General features: G+C 35.5%; 1 protein-coding gene across 5 annotated transcripts in view; it reads right to left on the reverse strand.

The window, feature by feature from the left end:
• The window catches only part of CNTN5 (contactin 5), a 1356013-nt gene that overhangs the window by 366754 nt on the left and 967475 nt on the right, over positions 1–21784 (reverse strand). For all 5 annotated transcript variants that reach the window (XM_067038233.1, XM_067038231.1, XM_067038232.1 and 2 more), the window contains one exon: positions 13226–13429. In XM_067038233.1, the coding sequence (XP_066894334.1) occupies positions 13226–13429 (204 nt within the window). The remainder of the gene's footprint in view (positions 1–13225; positions 13430–21784) is intronic.

Genomic DNA, 21784 nt, shown 5'->3' on the forward strand with positions numbered 1-21784 from the left:
TATTAATAATATGAAGATTGCCTAAATAAAGTGAAAAGACCTATGTCACCTATGACAGCTCAATTATGAGGACATTCCTACAAAAACAGCATATTAATCTAAATTTCAATAATTACCTTAAAGGTGATCTAAAACTATGAATGAAATACATTTCAAATTATTCCAGAAACAATCGACCAACTGAAAAAATACCATGACTGACAATCACTATAAAGTCCAGTTGCTTATGGAGATAAAAGAAAATGCCAGATGTTCCCTCACCTGCCTGGACATAAAATTGCTTAGTGACTCAGTAAAAAATAAATATCTCCAATCTCCACTGCAAGCCTACTAAATCAGAGTATCTAAGGGAAAGACCCAGGAAGCTGAATTTTTACCAAGATTCTTCCTAACATAATTCTGTATAGTCTTCCATCCACATTTTGTCTGGAAATCCTGTCTGGTACAAAGAAGAGCTTAAAATATATGAAGAGGTATGTAACATTAAAAAATGTACACTTAGCAAGTAATGATTAGTGCAGCAGTTCTCAATTGTTCTTAATATATGAAATATCTGGGATATGTCATGAAAATGCAGATTCCTAGGATTTATAGGCTGAGGACAACTTGCATGTAGATCTTAAATTACATCTTTCATCTAATCCTGTCTCTGAAGGAATAGCAGGAATAGAACAATCCCACTAATGGAGTCCAGGTGGTACATTTGAAGACCCAGGTTCTCCTGAGACCTCCCAAGGATGCAGCCTTCATTCTTAAAGACACTGCACAGTCTGCACCTTACAACATTTAGTATAACATTAAAAATGCTGGTTTTTAGGAGCACTCCAGAAATTCTGATTGGATAGATCTTGAGTATGGCCCAATATTTCCATTTTTTACAAGAACCCTAGATTATTCTAATTCAAGTGTTTGAGAATCGCAGTATTAAATGCTGGCCTATTAGATGTAATTTTATAGATTTCCAAAACCTTTTGATAATTTTATTGATAAGTATTATTTAAAATTAAACAGAGAGTGAAGAGAAATAATATGAAGGAATATGTTTTGTCATGGCTGGTGAAATACCTTAGGTATGGGAAGTAACATGTTGGCAAAATGGAATAGTCCTCTGGGGTTGAGTTGGAGCTGGGATTTGCTGATTATTTTGTAAATTGTTATGGGAATAATAAAATCTCCAAAGTTTTAGATGGCACTAAGCTCTACTGGGTATTGAAATATCAAGCTGGCAAATATCATTTGCATGATGATATCATAAAGTTGTGGGTGGGTATTATGAAAGTGGTAGATGGATTTCAATATGAAGAAACATAAGAAAATTCTTTTAGAATAAAATCCAAACCATACTTATTATAAGGTAGATTTTATTCCTGTTTATTGTAACTAAAAGGTTATGTGATTTTAGGCAAATCATTCAAACATATGCAGTCAGAGCTAGGAATTAAAAGGGTATCTCAAAAAAGAGAACAATAAGAAAAGGAATTGAGTCAGAAAATTCTGGAGCAGTTTTTGATTGGAGATATGATTGAAGACAAGTGATGGAATATAAAACTTCTCCCATTGATACTACCCCTCACTCCACCCTCTATTAAAACCTCACTTCTAGAACTGAGTTTGAATTTACACAGTAAACAACAGCAGCAACCACAAACAATATAGTAATCAAAACAGTCTAGGAAAGTAGTTCCTTACTGCAACTACCCACACACTAGTGAAATGCAGTGGCCCTTGTGTCATAAATACTGTGTGAATCGCTAATTTTTACTAAAACTTACTATGTATCAGGCATTGTTCTAATCACTTTGCATTTATTAATGCATTTAATCCTCACAATAACCCTATGAGAAAAGTATCCAGGCTATCCCCTGTTCAGATGAATAAACTGAAGCACAGGCAGGTTAAGTCTCTTGTCCAGGGATTAAGTAGGTGGTAAATCAAACCCAACTTTGTGACTGATTTACTTTAAACAAAATTAATAAAAATACATTCTAGTTTAAATCTCTGTAATGATGCCACTCTCATGAACTTGCTTTCTAATAGCTTCCTTCATTGATGGTAAAGGAGATGGTGTTCCAGCTAGTTCACTGGAATTGCACCTAAAGCCTCTCTTGTGCTCTATAGACTGGAATGTAGAAAAGCTCTTGAAAGTGAATTTTGGATAGGTACATTATTCACCTTCTGTGAATTGTAGGAAAAGTCATTTGAAAGCCACTGATCTAGGCAAGAGGCAAAGAGTGTTGTAATTAGAAGTATAAAGAAGGGGATAGATGAGAATGAAATTGCAGATGTAGAATTCACAGGGCTTGCCAAACCTATGGAATATGTATGTAGTCATGAGATTAGGAGAATTCTAATTGATCCAGACATATTTGTATTATATGTTTAGAAGAAAAGTGATCTCACTAACAACAGATATCTACTGAAGAAGTTAGTTTGTGGGAAATTCTAAATTGGAAACAGAAATAGAAGTGCCCACTAAAGACAAATATTTAGAAATATAGATGGGGCACAGGAGTAGAATCCTGGAGGAACACCTACATTTGGAAGGATAAGCTTTCTTAAGTCCTTTAGGGAAAAATGCCAAGTGTAAACAAACCAGACAAATGGGTGAATGGACACATCCAGACCAATATCTAAATGGAATGATTGATATAGGGGGTAGTTTTTTGTTTTTTGTTTTTTTCCTTTAACATATTTATTTGAGTATAATTGTTTTACAATGTTGTGTTAGTTTCTGCTGTATAACAAAGTGAATCAGCTATACGTATACATATATCCCCATATCCCCTTCCTCTTGCATCTCCCTCCCACTCTCCTTATCCCACCCCTCTTATCCCACCCCTCTAAGTGGTTGCAAAGCACCGAGCTGATCTCCCTGTGCTATGTGGCTGCTTCCCACTAGCTAACTATTTTACATTTGGTAGTGTATATATGTCAATGTTACTCCCTCACTTTGTCCCAGCTTACCCTTCCCCCTCCCCATGTCCTCAAGTCCATTCTCTACGTCTGCATCTTTATTCCTGTCCTGTCCCTAGGTTCACCAGAACCATTTTTTTTTTTTAGATTTCATATATATGTGTGTTAGCATGCGGTATTTGTTTTTCTTTCTGACTTATTTCACTCTGTATGACCAACTCTAGGTCCATCCACCTCACTACAAACAACTCAGTTTTGTTTCTTTATATGGCTGAGTAATATTGATTGTATAAATGTGCAACATCTTCTTTATCCATTTGTCTGTCGATGGACACTTAGGTTGCTTCCATGTCCTGGCTATTGTAAAGAGTGCTGCAATGAACGATGGAGTACATGTGTCTTTCTGAATTATGGTTTTCTCAGGATATATGCCCAGTAGTGGGATTGCTGGGTCATATGGTAGTTCTATTTTTAGTTCTTTAAGGAACATCCATACGGTTCTCCATAGTGGCTGTATCAATTTACATTCCCACCAACAGTGCAAGAGGGTTCTCTTTTCTCCACACCCTCTCCAGTATTTATTGTTTGTAGATTTTTTGATCATGGCCATTCTGAATGGTGTGAGGTGATACCTCATTGTAGTTTTGATTTGCATTTCTCTAATGAGTAGTGATGTTGAGCATCTTTTCATGTGTTTGTTGGCAATCTGTTTATCTTCTTTGGAGAAATGTCTATTTAGGTCTTCTGCCCATTTTTGGATTGGGTTGTTTGTTTTTTTGATATTGAGCTGCATAAGCTGCTTGTACATTTTGGAGATTAATCTTTTGTCATTTGCTTCATTTGCAAATATTTTCTCCCATTCTGAGGGGTGTCTTTTTGCCTTGCTTATGGTTTCCTTTGTTGTGCAAAAGCTTTTAGTTTCATTAGGTCCCATTTTTTAATTTTTGTTTTTATTTCCATTTCTCTAGGAGGTGGCTCAAAAAGGATCTTGCTGTGATTTATGTCATAGAGTGTTCTTCCTATGTTTTCCTCTAAGAGTTTGATAGTGTCTGGCCTTACATATATGTCTTTAAACCATTTTGAGTTTATTTTTTTAATATGGTATCAGGAAGTGTTCTAATTTCATTCTTTTAGATGTAGTTGTCCAGTTTTCCCAGCACCACTCTTGCTTCTTTAATCAAAGATAATTTGACCATATGTGTGTGGGTTTACCTCTGGGCTTTCTGCCCTGTTCCATTGATCTATATTTCTGTTTTTGTGCCAGTACCATACTGTCTTGATGACTATAGCTTTGTAGTATAGTAGATTGAGGAGAGACAGTGAAAGGTACAGAGGAACCTATTCACCCAAGTAAAATTTAAAAAAAGAAAATATTTTCAGGTTTAAACAGATTTTGATAAGATGTCAAGAATGATAAAGACTGAGAAAAAGCTGGTGCGTTTGATGAACAGATACTTGATCAATTTTAAGAAAACACCTTGAGTGGTGTGGTGAGGTTAAATGCCAGATTGCAGACCATGAGATGAAGAGAGGAAGTATAGAGGGCTTCCCTGGTGGTGCAGTGGTTGAGAGTCCGTCTGCCGATGCAGGGGACGCAGGTTCGTGCCCCGGTCCGAGAAGATCCCACATGCCGCGGAGTGGCTAAGCCTGTGATCCATGGCCACTGAGCCTGCATGTCCGGAGCCTGTACTCCGCAAAAGGAGAGGCCACAACAGTGAGAGGCCCGCATACCGCAAAAAAAAAAAAAAAAAAAAAAAAAAAAGAGAGAGAGGAGAGGAAGTATAGCGATGGAGACAGTGTGTGTAGACTAATCTGACAATAGGAAAGGAAGTCAGATTAAAATTATTGAACATACATTTTCCACTCTTAAACAGTAATTCAAAGTTCATGGTTCCTTTCTTATGTTAAGAATGATATATTCACCATTACAATGTCAGTTATCAAAACTTTACATCCTTTGGGATTTTATTTCTTGAATGACAATAACAAGTTTTCATGTGGGAAACCAGAAAAAACCTAAATTAGATTCATATTTAAGAAATTTACCTTATTATTTGTAAGCACTTATTAACTAATTCTTCAAAGCTTTTAAGACATATTAAGGGAGTTAATAAAATGATGCACATTGTTTTCTAGATAAAAATTCTTATTTCCATAGATAGAATTTCAAATTGTTTTCATAAGTCTGCTTGAGGAGAAATTGAATTGTGTGAAATGACTGGTTGTCAAGGAAATCTGAGCTAATTATTCATTTTATTCAGAAATCTTCCAATAATTTTTTGAAGTTTTTATTTAATTTGTAGCATATCAAGATGATAAGATTTCCAGAGAGATACATAGTAAAATAAATAAAAGCTTAATAAAAACCAAGTAAGTTTCTTATATTCCTGCAGAACTTGACATAAAACCTTAATGCTATTCAGCTTCTTTCACATAGATAAATATACTCTAGTAGGAGTTTTCTTTCATAACCTTTCTCAGTTCCTTTGGAACTATCCATAAATTGAAAATTCTGGACAAAGATTAAAAGAAGAAAAAGTCTCCTAGGTTTAGGGTAGAACATTTAATACCCACTACATAGTTTAGAGGAGAAAAGTGAAGTCTAAGAATACTCAAGCCCATTCCAATTGCCATATTTTCTGTGATAAACTGATCAGGAAATAAGAATGACTTTGCTGCATCTCACTGTTTGCTTGGCAAAACCAATTCAGGTACCAGAAATAGAGAGAGTAGCACAGGATCCATTCTGTCTGTACTTTATCTGGAGCAAAGCAAACAGAGAGGATTGGAGTGGAGCAGGGATACATTTTAACTGATCTTCATTCCATCTAATGTTTTTATTTCTGATTCCGGGACTGTGATCTTAGGTGCTGAATTACCAGCAGAATGCTGTTTAACAGCCAGTTCTCTGGGGTTGGAGGACAGTGAGAACTCTGATATGTAGCCTGTGATACTTTTCACGTTGTAGATACTCCCATCATGGTTGATCTCAAGCTACCAAGACATGAAGAGATGCACAACCAACTCCTGCAAGCAGGAACAAGCCAGTTCCAATACACTGCTAGAATAGCCATGAGTATTCCAAAAGATAAGTAAAAAAAATGAATTGCTTCAGATTTCTCTTTGATGTTTGTATTAGTTTTCTGTGCCCTTGTATTAAGATTCTTAATTGCGTCTGCAAAAATCCCTTTACTGTATAAGGTAACATTCAAAGTGTCCAGGAATTAGGATATGGACCACTTGGGGTCATTATTCAACCCACCACAATCTTCAAGGGTATATCATTTTTTATATTCTTCCATTACTCTTAGGACCTGTCTTATTCAGTAGTGAATTAATGAGGTGATTCATAAATTATGTAACTTTGTGATTCTGTGCATAATTCCCTCGACACAATTCTTGGTATAAAAATAAACCTGTTGCCTACATATACGTTCTTAGCTGATGACTTTGTCTGTAGTTCATTTTAAAAAATGCCATCAGACTTCCCACCACCAAATATTAGGTTATCTGCATCTACAGTCTTTTCACATTTCTCCCCACTGTGACAACTGATGAATTCTCTAACAAAGGTCAATCTTTCTGCGTGCATTCTGAATCTATTCCCATTCATTATCCAAGTTACTTCCTCAATTCTTTTTCTTGCTCCTGCACTATCCAACTCCAAGGATGGCAAAGGGACCTAAGGACTGTTTTTATTTTTCTTTTCTTTTTTTATTATCCTCTCTGTGTCACTTTGGAGCCACTATAGCCCTAGAGAAGGGTCTGAAAAAATGCTGCTTTAGGAAGGAGTGAGATATTACCGGAGAAGATTCCATCTGGACCAGAAGAGGAGTGAGGAGCCTGGTGCTGTACACAGTGGATTCTGGGAAAATGCTTTGCTCTATCTCCTTGAAGAAGTGAAGCTATTATCAGACTGTAATGTTCTTTTCTGTCCCTAGTGATGCATTTCATATCTTGTATGATATTCATAGACCAATTTAAACTTCTTTTGGTTTTTAGTTCATATTTGTTTCTATATGTTTTCCATCCTTTCACTTTAATACTTGTAAAGTTTTTAGAACAATGCCTCACATGTACCAATTCATTATAAATGTTGATTGAATTAAAATAAAATAAAATAAAATAAAGTCTTCAGAATTGGGCTGAGAATTCTAATGAGAGCAGAAATGAAAGTATGAACTTGCCATGCATCAGACCGAGATAGTGAGACCTTGAAGGGAGACCAAGACAGTAGTGTTGAGGGAGAGGCAAAGGTGTGTCGAGGGAGAGATATAGCAGTTGTAGGAATAAAAACTTGGCGAAAGAGAGAAGATGTTAAAGGGCGGTATTTAATACATTTTGCTGTTTTGCAGAACGCTGCCTCCATGTTCATTACCCGCCAAACCATTAGTAAAATTCTGTATTACCTATAATAGTTTTGGAGCTAGATTTGTTTGTTTTGTTTACAATGCAGTGACCTGTGAGATTGGCTCCATGGGGCACTGGACAGGCAGACAGATCCTAGGATGCTTGGTTACACTCAGTTTTTAGGGTAATATCTTCCCTTGTATCATATTGTAAGCTACCTAAGGACAATTATTGCATTTGTTTTGCCCTCCATTATATCCTCACTACTTAATGAATTATCTGACACATAGCAGGTATGCAATATACATTTGTAAATGTGTGAAGATAGTTTTTCACAGTGCCAGCAGAGGAAAATCTGATCAAGTCACTTATGTACTTCCAATCTTCTAAAGCTCTCCGCTCTGTATTTTGGACAATTTTTGTGTGTTTGAATGATCTTGGCCAGAAGTTTTGCTCCTGCAACAACCGCTGCAGCCAGGTCTGTGTAGGTGCAACCAGTTTCACTCAGCTGCAACTTGAAGGCATACTGTAAATGCACAAGAGTTAACTGCCTGTGGAGTCACCCTCAGGGATGGAAGCCCATTGATATGTCTGCCAAGGAGATTATTCTGAGTGCATTTCATAAGGCTCTGGTCCTGTGCAACAAAGCTCCAGCTGCCTGTGGAAGTGGTCATCTCCATAATGCAGCCTCCCTTTTCACTAGTTCATTCCTCAAACCCACCCCATTCCACACTCCTGCTCTCTGTGATAAATTTCAATTAAACTAACTACAAGTGAATTTTGTTTCAAGCTTTGCTTTAAGAGGATCCAAGCCAAGACATTTTCCAGTAGTTTATAAAGTAAAATTTTATTTGTCCTTGAAGGGAAATAATTTGCCTATGTATATAGCCTCTGTTATTTTTAGAAAGGCCTACTTTTTTTCAAAGAAGTGTAAAACCACAATATTCTGAAATGATTTTTATAGCTAACTCTATGGTCACAGCGGATTAAATGTAATTTTTATATTCAAACCCCTGCAGAGGTGTTTGTCAAGTTTGCAGAAATATCCATTATAATGCCTGCCTCTGCAATGAGAGGTTTGTAAAACCCAGCAGGAATTGTAGATGACTGTGATGCAAATAATGGAATCATCCACAATCGCATTCTATTTTTATTTTCAGACTAAGTGTTTAATATAAGCCACCTACTTGGGAAAGCATTCAAGAATATGTACTTCCTATGAACATGGTCTTCAATTGGTTTTTTTTTTTTTTTTTGAAGAGAGATCAAATAGTAATATAGAAGTTTTTTGAATTAAGAACAATTCTAGTCTTAATCAATGCCTTTCTAGAATAATTTACATTTTCCTGCTTTTTGCATATTGATATAAATTCTATAACCATTCAGTAAGCTCAGTAATTTTTAATAGAAACTGTTAATTTAGCATTGCATATAAACATTAAGTCTGAGAGGCTTGGACATTGCTGTGTGTTTCCCAATTCTGTAGAATTACTTCCCTACTGAGGTGAGGGTGTGGGTGGCTGGGAGAGGTGGGTCGACAGTCAGCTCTACCTTGATGTGAGGGCAAGGAACTGGCTGTCAGGCTGCGGACACTCATGTGTCAGAATGAGAAGGTTTTGCATTCTGTGCCGCTATTCACATTAAGAACTTTAGCTTTCCAGGGAAAGTTCACTCATGTTGTTAAAAGACAAGCCCTTTGGTCCTTTTGCATGTAAGGACAGGGAAGAGAATGGATTCCAATATTTCACTGAAACAGACGTTCAATGTATATACCTTCAGTCCCCCTTTGGCCCAATTTCTTATACCCACCCTTAGCTAACTTTGATTTCAGAGCTTTTTCAGGCTTCCAGTAGGCACATGGTTTTTAGCCCTTTCTTTAGATCCCTTAAACTTTATTCTAGGTTTTAGTTACTCCACCTGTTTAATCCTTAAACTCACATCCTTCCTTATTCTTCCAGAAATATATCAAAGTGTCCCATTTGTTAATGAAATTCTTCCTCTATTCATTGACCATATGAATTTCTTCTTACAGGGTCTCAGAAGGGAGACAGGAGACAAATACAGGCACCCAGTCCACCATCTTGAGCTGCATGTCCACTTCTCCTTGTTGAAATGCTCATTTTTCTTGGCTTCCTTGATACTACACTATTGTTCTACCTATTATCTCTCTGACTTCTCTTTCTCATTATCCTTTGTAAGGTTTTCATTTTTAACCTTTCCAAAGCAATTTGGACTACTCAAGGCTTGGTCCTGAGCTCACTTCTCTTTCAAACGCATTTCATGGGCTTTCTTAACCACAATAATGGTTTCATTTATCATTTGCATTGTGGTGACTCATGTTCATATTTCAACACTATTATTGAAACTATGAATTATATTTGTAGAGCAAAATTTTAAGAGAAATTACATCCAAACTGTATCACAATATTATTTTCTTGTTATATTCAAAGTTTCACTTATGAAAAGCACGTCTCATAGAGCACACATATCTACAAATAGCTTAAAAATCTGTAACAATATGATATTGAATGATAATTATATAGTAATAACTTGTTAACATCTATTTATTTTAAGCTTTTACAGTTAGTCTATGGGAAAGTTGAAAACACTTGTTTGCATTTGCAGGAGAGAATGTCAGAGTAAAAGTGGAAGATAAAAGGACATAAAAGTAGTGTAGGAAAGGTAAAGGAAAAAGTAGGAATAAGCCAATCACTTTATATAATAGAAAATCAAGAATTATTTTCAAGAGTTAAAAGCATAGTAGAGATTTAAGCACATTGTCAAGGTTAAAAAGGAAACAACAGAAAAATATTATTTAAATATAAAAGAGGGGAGGATAGAAGAAGCAGATGTACATCATATGAGTTATTGTCTAAACTTGATTAAACAAGAAGCATAGACATTTCCTAGCATTATATGAGAACCTCATGAAGAAAAATAGGAGAAATTAAAAAGTTAGCTTTAGGGAGTAGGATTGGATGGAAGGGAGATGTGTGGGTTTGCTTTTTCTTTCCCCTTTTTATCAGAACTTATAAATCACTACATTCCTTTGATAAGGGTGTATTACTATGATAAAAAGTAAAACTTAGACAATCAACAAGAAAACAAAAACTTCAGATAATTTACAGAAAGAAGAAATATGAATTTTCTAACTTCTCTCACAAAATCTTAAATAAGATTGTCATTGAATGATGTAATTGAAATTTAGCAGGTTTTTTCCACCTGTTTCTTTTTAACTTAAATGTTAACTTTAAAATAACAGTTTTATTTTACTTGTGTGCATTGCTTTATTGAACCTTTCATATAGTACTGCACAAATAATGATTTTTTTGAAAATATAGATGTTTATAAAATAAAAATAAGTCAACAGTTTCAACTGCTTCAGTAAATTCAATTAACATGACTAAAAATATTTATTAGTTTAGTGACACAGTATTGGTTACATAAGAAACAATGACTAACAGTGTGAAGTCCTGAAAAGGCCAGTGGGAATGAAAATCAGCAGTCAAGGATGGAGGGATTGGTTTTAATAGTAGGAGGGACAGTAGAGTATCTCTGCTGAAATTACATAAGGGAAGAACAGTATGGATGAAGATGTATCAATAGTTAGATTTGAAATTCCTTTAGTAGGAAAGTAAATTTGATAATTAAATAGTTTTTGTAAAGCAGTGGGGAAGGAGGGAGGCTGTCCAGTTTGAGAAAAGCAGAGGAGATTCCAAAAACTTTTGGGACAGTTACGAATTAATCATCCACAGAAACTTACTCGGATTGAGTGGCAATATTGAAGTTGTTGATCATGAATCCCTGGTAGGTGTAACTCTCTAGCAGCTTTCAGATTCCAAGACAGTCACAAATTAAGGGTGTAATGAGTTCATTGGGAGTGGGGTTTTGCCCAGGAAGAGCAATAGAATCAGAAGGGCAAAGGAGTTTAAATAGCAGCAAACAAATTACTCTAATTATTCTTGAAATGTTTGACTATGGAAGGTATAAGGTAAAGTTAAGTGATACATTTGGGCCATGAAATCAAAGAAGTGCAAGAGACTGTTGAACATGGGTCCTGAGCTTTTAAATCACTGCTGAAGGTGGTGTCAATTTTTGGATTCTTACTTTACATGTGGTCCTCTCCCTTGTGAAGGTCAATGTAATGTTTAGGTTTGGTGCATGAAAAAAAGGCAGAATAGCCTACTCAACCTCAGGCACTACCTGAATGTACGGTATTATTACATAAATGGATGGTGTAAATGGAACTATTCAGCAAAATGTTACAATTTTCAAACAAAGATGCTTCAAATTCTTGTGGAATTAATGAGAAAATACTCAGAAACTGGCTTATAGAAAATCACCTCAATTCTAAACTATGAACTAGGTAAGTTTTCTAAATGCATATCTATTTTCCTTTATTCTTTTCATCCTATAGGCATTCTTATATAATGTTGAAGTTGGCATAATATACACACAATCATAGCTTTAACTGTATTGATGGAATACACAATGATAACACTTAAATCTCTTTCTAGTCCAGTCCTCTCTTGTGCATATTAGGAATATGTATCAGTAGCCTACTGCATATTTCCACATAGATTTCCCATGGATATCTTATCTCAACATAGCCAAAACTGAATTTGTCACATTTACCAATTTCTCAATCTTTTTTTCATCTGTCTTATCTCTTTTCATGAAAAGAATCATCACCCATTCATTGAACTATGTGAAAGCTTTTTCCTACTCCAGAGCCTCATGTTTAATCATCACATTCTGATAATTCTACCTTCTTAATATCCCAGGCATGTTTTCTACCCTTCAGTGCTATTACCACTGCTTTCATTCTGTCCCTCCTCACCTCCTCACCTCTTGGTTGGTTAGTTTCAGTAGACTCTAAATTGGTTTCCCATTTTCCATCCTTGTTTCCCATCTATTCCTCCATGCCATTACCTAGCAGTGTGACCTTTGGAGGTCCCTTCATCTCTTTCAAATTGGCTTCCTCATCTCTGAAATAGATATTGCATTTGTATTCTCTACCTGATAGGATTATAGGATTATTACTAATGTTTTATATATATATAAACTCTGGCTATACATTACTGCAGTATATATTCTAAAACTAAGCATATAAAAGACTAGTGTTGAAATAGATTATTTCTTAAGCTTCACAATCTATCAGTATTCTAGAGCTCACTTCTCAATAATACCTTCATAGCTTTTTTACTGCATGACAGAGCAAACCATGTATCATATATCAACTGTAATATAGCACTTGACTTCTTTAATGCAATGCTTAACTGTAAATGTCTATAACTACAAATCGGGTTTTTAAATTTGAAGATACTTTGGATAGATGGCAATACCTATACTTATAGAATCATCATTTCTGCCTGAATTACACTTAAAAGTTAAAGTTCCAACTGCTCCTATTATTGGAAAAGTAATAATAACAATTATAACTATACCATGAAGTATTAAAATCTGAACATTCAATTTGAAGGTAGCTAAAATTAAAAAAGTTATGGAAAATGAACCTGTAAAATATGTGCAATTCATACACATATGCTATACAGAGGCCCTAAAGAGCAAAAAAAAAAGAATTGTGGAGTCTTTACTATAGTACATCTTTTTGGAATCCCTCTCCCTTTTTGGCATTAGGGTAGTGTTAAGGTTAATATTTCTTAGCTATAGATCATCACTTTCCTATGTCAAAAATTTTATTCTAAGGTATGCATGATCTTAGACTAAAAGTGTAGAGTTTCTAAATATGCCAAATGCCTTTTTACTTTATTTGTGCTAGGTTTAAGTGCTTAGAAGAGCACTAATACATCTTTGTTTTAGGTCTTTTTGTGTTGAAGTACAGTTGATTTACAATATTGTATTAGTTTCAGATGTACAGCATAGCGATTCAGTATTTTTGCAGATTATACTCAATTTTTCACATTTGGCTAACCATTTCAATCCAGTCCATGGAACTTACCATCATTACGGAGAGTGAGTGGTGTTGGAGGACTAAGTACTCGAGCGTTCGTCACTGTGTTTTTCACCAGACAAATATAGCTGCCAACATCTGATGTTTGGACTTTAGAAATATAAAGGTTGCCTGTCTCCTGGGAAATGAACCGCCGGCTGTCTTCCGCCACAAAGGAAGGGAACTCGTTAAATACCCAGCTATAGACGATTTCTGAAAATACACAAAATTCAATTGTTGAAAGACAGATTATTTTACTAAAAAACTCAAACAACAAAGCTTTAACTAAGTATTAGATAGGTTGCAAGATCAGCCGTATTTGATCCAGATGTCTATATGATTTTGTATTTTATGTTCAAAGAACTGTTGCTCTTAATGACTACGTGTAGATCTGAATTTTTTTTTTTTTTTTTTTTTTTTTTGCGGTACGCGGGCCTCTCACTGTTGTGGCCTCTCCCGTTGCGGAGCACAGGCTCCGGACGTGCACGCTCAGTGGCCATGGCTCACGGGCCCAGCCGCTCCGCGGCATGTGGGATCTTCCCGGACCAGGGCACGAACCCGTGTCCCCTGCATCGGCAGGCGGATTCTCAACCACTGCGCCACCAGGGAAGCCCTGAAATATTTTTTAAGGATGCTCAGCCTTTATCTAATCATCCATGCACTCATTCATTCAGTTCTAATGTGTGTTGAATGTGTTTTAGATGCCTGGCACTATGATAGCACTGAAATTAAAAAGATGAGAGAGACAGTTTCACATTCTCAAAGATCGGTCTAACGGGAAAGATTTACCCAAACCTATGAAACAATGTGGAAAAAAGAAATGGAGATGTATACTCTAGTGTAAAGAAGACAATGGAGAAGGGCACTTAAGCCATCATGTTGATCAGCAAATCTTCTTAAGAGATGCCTGAGCTACATTCACTTATTCATTTGTTCAACAAATACTAGTTGTGGGTCTTGATGGGTCAGGAATGCTCTAAGTGGAAAAAAAAAAAAAGTCTGTGTTCTCATAGAGCTTCCATTATAGTGGAAAGTACAATAATACACAAACAAGTATTTGTCAAGTGGTAATAAGTGCTGTGAAGAAAACTAAAGCATGTAAGAGAGCTAGAGAGTGGCAGGGGTAAGAAAGATGTGTAAATTTATATTTTAAAAACTCTCTCTGACTACTGGTTAGAGACGAGACAGTGTGAGGACAAAGCAGGGACCAGGGGAAGGGGAAGCAGGAAGAATAATGTCCCCTAGTCTAAATGGCTATTTTCAAAATAGCCATGAAATATATAAATGATTTGCACTAGAATGGTAGTTAGTGGCAGTGACAGTAGTGGTGAAGTGATGAGAAGTGACTGGTTCTAGTAAAAATGTGATAGTGGCATTGACCAGAATTGCTGATGGATTGATTATGAAAAGTGAAAAGGAAAAAAAATGAGTCAAGGAGTGAGGTTTTGGGCCACCACAGTTTTGTGTTATTAGAGTGAAAAATCCAAGAAAGGGAGTAGTAAGAGAAGAGGTTAGAGAAAGTGGAAATTAACCCAAATTACTAAACACAAATTAACATGGTCTGTATGTTATATTAAGGAGCTTGTGCTCGATCCTGGATGTTTTCTAGCAAAGGGTTGACATAAAGATGTACATTAGTAGGGTATTCTGGTGATTCTGCCAAGGTTGGATTTAAGTAAGCACAAGTTGCAAGAGCAAAAAATAGGACGATATTGCATACTGAAGGTAAGAGCTGGAGAAATCTGAATCAGAACCTAATTGTAGCAATGAGAAGAAGGATATTGGCCCAAGAAATATATAGGGAGTAAGAGAAATGAAGAGACAAATAGTCCAGGAACACTTTCATTATCTCCCTTGAGTGACTGGGAAGAGGATGACACGTGAATTTCAGGTGAAAATAAATGAAGTCAAACTGTTTTAAGGAGAAAGATCATTGGTTCACTTTCAGGACATTTTGAATTTGAGGTAAATCTACATAAGTAGTTCTGGCAATTGGTAAATATGTGTTTGAAGTGATACAGTGAGAAGATAGTTCTCTGGAAAGCACAAACATCTAAATAAAGGAAGGAAAATGTTCAAAAGGTAAGAGAGAAGGAACCATTGGAAATATTCAATGGGAATAAAGAAAATGCAGTGTCACAGAGACCAATGGCTTAACAATTTCAAGAGGGTTAAATAATGCCAAATAAGGCAAAAAGGACTTAATGGGAATATTTTTAATTATAATAAAGGAAAATGTTACTTAGGATTGACATGTGGTATATCACTGAATAGCAGTTTCAGTAGATGAGTGAAAATAAAAACCAGCTTGTAATTGAGTTAATAGAATATGAGAAATTAAAGGAATTATGTGTAGGCCAATAGCATTAAAATCTCAATAGGCATTAGAATTACCTATGTTATGGCTAAAAGAGCAGATTCTAAGGTCCCCTTTCCATAGAGCCATTTGTTTAGTAACACTTATTACTTGAATTTTTATAAAGCTCAAATGTGATTCTAATCTACAGTGAGGCTTGGGAAGCCTTGTTTTATGCCTTTCTTTTCTTCCTCTCTCTCTCTCTCCTCCTCCCTCTCTCCCTCCCTCCCTCTCTTCCTTCTTTTCTTCCCTTAAATATATGAGTTCTTCTAATTGTTATAATAAGAGTTTCATTTGTTGCTTAAACATCACTCAGGCATTTTTATATTTTTGCAATTTACTTTAGGTTAGGTTTCACTGGAGTTACCTCAATTTTTGTTTTGTATTATTAGAAATTTGGAGTAAAAGAAAACAACAAACAATCACATTAAAGACTATCATTAATTGAAATACTAGTTTTGTTATACTGATAGTGTTAGTTGAGTCAATGTTTTATAAAATATTTTAGAATAAGAAGAAAGTATTTACACTAAATTGGCATTTTCTCAAATTTTACAATTAAGTGTGTATTTGGGGGTTCAAAAATGCTTATTTAGCTTTTAAAATAAGTTTACATAGGAAAGCATTTCATAATTCTAAGAAAAATGAAAAAGTAGAAATAGGACAAAATAGAAAAGCTGACAGTCTGAACTTGAATTGGATTTTCTACTTCTGCCAAAAATGCATATATTGAACAGGGCTAAATCTCTTTTAAAAATCACTGTTTACTTTCTCCTATATGGTTTTTCATTTTTTATCAGCATTTATTTAAAATTCTTTTCAAACTTTACTCTCATAAAAAACAAGCATTCATTACATTTTTAGTATGTCAGAGTGTGAGGATTATAAAATGATTCAGGAAAGTAGTAAAACACAATTGGCTTTGGAGTCTAGTCTTTAGTCTCATATAACCCTTTGTTTCATACCATTTGTGCTTGGTCTTAAAAATATCTTAAGGTAAGCTGATATATTAAGTACTAAAATCTTAATATTATTATTCATTATCAGAAGCATACGAGACTGGTCAGCTGTGATTTTCCCTTTCATCTAAGGTTCTTTTTTAATAGTATGTTTAGCTAAGACAATTAAAAATGTTTTAGAAGTTCTTGATACGATTCTTCAGTGAGTACTCCCCAAATTTTTTATGTTAAATTTCTCTAGTACATTTTTATATTGTGTTGTAACATACATTTGGCCTACAAACGCATGTGCTATGTTGACTTGAGGTTTTGGTTTCTTTTTTTTCATTTTTTAGCCGCACACACGGCATGTGGGATCCTAGTTCCCTGACCAGGGACCAAACCTGCCTTCCCTGCATTGGAAGCGCAGAGTCTTAACCACTGGACCGCCAGGGAAGCCCCCAAGGTTTTGGTTTCTTATGGGAGATTTTTTTATCTTTCTCCCTGAGTCAGTGAGAGCCATTCAAGTTCGCTGAAAGAATAGCCCATTAAGACCCTGGCTGTCACAGACATGGTATTCTAACTTCACCTCTCAAGCACACCCAAAGACTTGTCCTTCATACCACATAGTCATCCTTAAGCTCCTAGACTCTAGGGTCTGTTACCATGACATGTAAACAAATCTACCTTGCTTCCAAGATTTCCTCGGGATTAACAGTGTTCCTAGATTTCAGTTAGGATTTTAGTCCTGGATTTTAGTTATTTTTTGTTTCTGATACCTGGGATTATTTTTCTTTCCTGTGAGTTTGGCTGTATATTGAACTTTATTTTATTTATTATTTCTAAATTTTGGGAAAGTCTCTGGGCTGGCTCTGTCTATTGTCTTAATTGAATGTCTAGGCATCATGGCTTTATGCAGTGCAGACTTTCATCACAATTGCTGTAATTGATTCGGTTGTCACAAAGCAGACTACCCTGCCTTTGCTCCCTTGACACATAAAATGATTACTTAAATGACATATTTCTACATGTATAGGGTATAAAAACAGTATTACCCATATGGGCAATGATGGTCATTTCTTATAACTGTAGTGCCATTAATTAAAAAAAAAAAAAGGGGGTGAGAAGCGGAACAAAACTGGATACTGCAGTCTCTGAAGTCTTTGTAAACAATTTCAATGAGTAATCATATGCAATTCATTTCAACATTCTTTAATATAACTACAAGTTAGAAAATAAACATTCTTCTTCCTAATAATGTGTGTAATTAGGAACACACATTATTCTGTTTCTGTTACAGAAGAAGCTTTGGGTCAAAAGATTTGGAGAGAACACGATGGATGTAGCAATTGATTTGTTCACCACCCAATTAATAATGCAACTCTCCCAGGGAACCTAGTTTCTTTATCCTTGTCAGCTATAAAAAGGAAAACCTAAAAATCAGAGCCTTCCCTATTTTTAATATATGCTCAATTTCATGGTTTATAGTAAAATTTTCACCTAATGGGCTGTACTTACCAAAATCCCTGTTCTTATCCCTTTTTGGTTATCCCTGTAATGTGAGATTTAATGTTATATCTGTCAGATAGCTATAATTATAATTTGTTTTTTATTATACAAGTGTAACTTTTTAGTTTGTTTTTTAAATAATTTAACTTTTGTACTGTAGTTTGATATATTTTTTGTTAATTTTTACTGGATGCTGCTTAATAGAGTGTATGTCATAAGCATTCTAATATTTACTAATTGCTTTGTAATCATTTTTGTTTTTATAATTCCATTAACAGTTATGACTCCTTTGCCTCCTGTTTTGATGAATTAATTATATGAATATACTTGAATAGTGGAATTTAGTAAGTCACTGGCCGAAACAGTACTGTTTAAAAATTAGTACTACGATTATTTTGTTTATATAAAATTTTTAGCTGATGGCTAGCTACCATTTTGAGTTTTGGAATTAATGACATCATGAAGGAAATTTTAGAGAATTGTACCATTAATTATCCATTACTACTGAGCATAAGGGGATACAACCTGAAATTAGAAGGCAATATTTTTTTTACATTGCTGATTTATATCTGCATTGTGATAGAAAATGTCACTATTAGCCACATTAAGTATTCTTGGCAGGGTACAGACTAAATCTACTGTCTTCACCACCATATCCTTAGACCCCAGCTGAATGCCTGGTGTGTGGTTGCTTAATACATATTTGATGAAAAAATAAATAGAATAACATATCTATATATGTATTTTTATAAATCTTTCTAAGTTTAAGAATAAGAGTATTGGGCTTCCCTGGTGGCGCAGTAGTTAGGGGTCCGCCTGCCGATTCAGGGGATATGGGTTCGTGCGCTGCCCGGTCCGGGAGGATCCCGCATGCCGCGGAGCGGCTGGGCCCGTGAGCCATGGCCGCTGGGCCTGCGCGTCCGGAACCTGTGCTCCGCAGCGGGAGAGGCCGCAGCGGTGAGAGGGCCGCGTACCGCAAAAAAAATATAAAAAAAGAATAAGAGTAGATTTTTTTCACTTTAATGTTCTCATTGCAAATTTTCGCAGCTCTACATGAACTTATTTTGGCCTTTAGAATATGAATCTAAGATTATGTTTGTAGTTGAGCTAAAAACAAGCATTGAGAAGTAATGCAGGCAGTTTTAAGAATCTGGAATGTACTGTCAATGGACAAAAGAGAAAGGGTCATGCTTACAAAGTTACTATGAAGTATTTTTGTGATTTATTCTACTAGGTAAATTGGATAGAGGTTGAGGGGGGCATTAAATTAAATGTGATCCAAACTCCCTCTCAGGTTAACAGCTTCCATGGTGGTCAGTCATTTAGCCTCTGCTTGAACGTGTCACTGACACTGTTGAGGAAGCTGACTTGGCAGCTCAGGTTACTAAACAGATCATATATAAAGATTATTTTGGCTGCTGGCCTTAGGATGGAGACTGAGATCAAGACAACTGGGAGTATCAACAAGTAGGTAGTGATACATTTTTATATGCAAAGCACTGTTTAAGATATTATGGATGTGTAAGGTGGGGCTGGGAAAGGAACTAACTTGAGAGCTTACTCTGAGTCACACACTTTGCACATTTTCCCACTTCTCCCAGCCACACACATACACAGAGATTAGAAGGCAATATTGTGAGTGAATAAGACCATGGACTTCGAAATCACAAAGACCAGAGTTCCAGAGATGGCTACATGATCCACTGAGCTATGTACCTTTGGGCAAACTATTTAACTTAGTCTACTCATCTGTAAAATGCAATTAATGGAGGAAATTGTAGGTTAAATGAGATATTACATGTAAGGTTAGTATTACAGAACTTGTAGTTATTACCATCATTACAATCATCTTCAACATTAAAGGTCTGAGGCACAAACAGGTGAACCAGTGGAAAATTATAGCTAATAACTTTCAGAGGAAAAATTCCAACTTGTCTGACTCACTCTAAGCCTATATTTTATCATTGTATTGTGCTTTGATTATTATATTCTAATCTTGCTGAACCTCAATTTCAATATCTTTAAAATGGATTAGTAATATCTGTATGATATAATTGTGCTGAGGATTATATATGCCACTTAAATGAGAGTGTTCAACATGCAGAAACTGCACAGTAAGGATAGCTATTGGCTTAGGATAAATTACCTAATATATTGCAGTAGTATTTGGTACAATGCAGATTCATCTTGAACCTTGTACAGTTGGGTTTAATTTCTACATGTGTCAAAAATTTCACCTCTAAAACATAGTCAGAAGCAAGGATCCTGAGAGTAACAACAGAGTAAAGGTGTCTAACTGATACTTGGTTAGCACTGGGAGAATCAAGATATTTTAAAAGGTGTTGTGAAGAATGCAAGAGAGGACATTTGTATGTTTTAAAAATCAAATTACCTTAATACAAAGACAGGCTGTATTATTACATTAAATTTCAGTTATCTTGGTTGAACAAAACATAGTACTAATTATTCTTTATATAAGTTTTTGAGACATGTATTTTCATATGTTTATTACCTAGAGTCAGAAACAACAGAGTTCTGCTTAAAAATTATGTCACTGAGGCAAAATAAAATTTTATGTGCCTATAATTCAAAACACCTTTAGTAAAACAAAAGATAAAGAAAAGAATATTTATAATAGAAACAGTAGTAAACTGACATTCTCTCATGACCCACAACTCAAATGACTCCAAGTAAGTGAATTCCAAGTTCTAGAGTTTAAGTGATTATACCAACGGAGTGACAGTATCTATTTTTATTTTCCTTGTGGAATGTTTCACACTACAGAGGATATTTTTTAATCCCAGGAGCCCTGTGTCTACATGTAAAGGTCATTGATAACTCTTCTCAAAATGCAACCTAAATTTCTTGCTCTGCTAAAGGGTTTAAAAATTATTTTTATTGAATTGCAAACTTTATCAAGTCAGAGACCAGCATTTTCTCAGCAGGGTGTGATGGTCCATGACACAAGTTCACCTTAGGCTTCGAACTTTGCAGTAAAAAGCATTAATGTTACACTTCTGACAATTCCTTGTTAAAATACACAGATCTCAGAGCTTAATGAACAACAGAATATCTGTTTCCTAGAATCTTACCAAGAAATATGACCTGTCATTGTGTGCCTATCAAAATTATGAAGAGCTTAGCTGAAAGAAAAGAGGCATGGAGAGTTACTGGAAGACTGTGTAGTTAATCAATTAGATATGACCAAGGTAATCTAAAAGTTTATCCTCATTAAATCAAAACATTAGACAGCTTAATGATAACAACAACAACAGTAACAGTGAACATTTTATGGTCTTAGGTCAGTTTCCTAGAAATAGAGTCTGAGAAGGGGATTCTTTTGAATGTGACTTATTGACAGTGTTTCCAGGAGAAGGAATACGGGAAGCAGGATTGAGTAAGAAAATACAAAACAAAACAAAACAAAATCTAAGCAAAGATGTGGTCTCCTCCAGATATTGGTTTAAGACTAATCCCTCTTAGGGCTCTGGAATAGAAATTTCACTGTAGACTTGGTAAGTCAACAGAGGTAAAGAGAACCAGTCTTTTATACTCACCTCCCCCCAATCAGTTGGTTATTGTCTACCAGGTGGGGGAAGTGAGGTGCAATTAGGGCAGGGAGCATGATTTCCTAGGTAAGGAAAACTCTGGAGAAGGTGCAGCTGCCAGATGGGTGCATTAACCAGATGAGAGAGAACTGGGTGTAACACCAATAGGATCTAGTAAACCTCTATAGCACTTAATGGGTTCCAGACAGTGTGTTCT

Source organism: Kogia breviceps, chromosome 7, assembly GCF_026419965.1.
Source record: "Kogia breviceps isolate mKogBre1 chromosome 7, mKogBre1 haplotype 1, whole genome shotgun sequence".
Taxonomy (NCBI): domain Eukaryota; kingdom Metazoa; phylum Chordata; class Mammalia; order Artiodactyla; family Physeteridae; genus Kogia; species Kogia breviceps.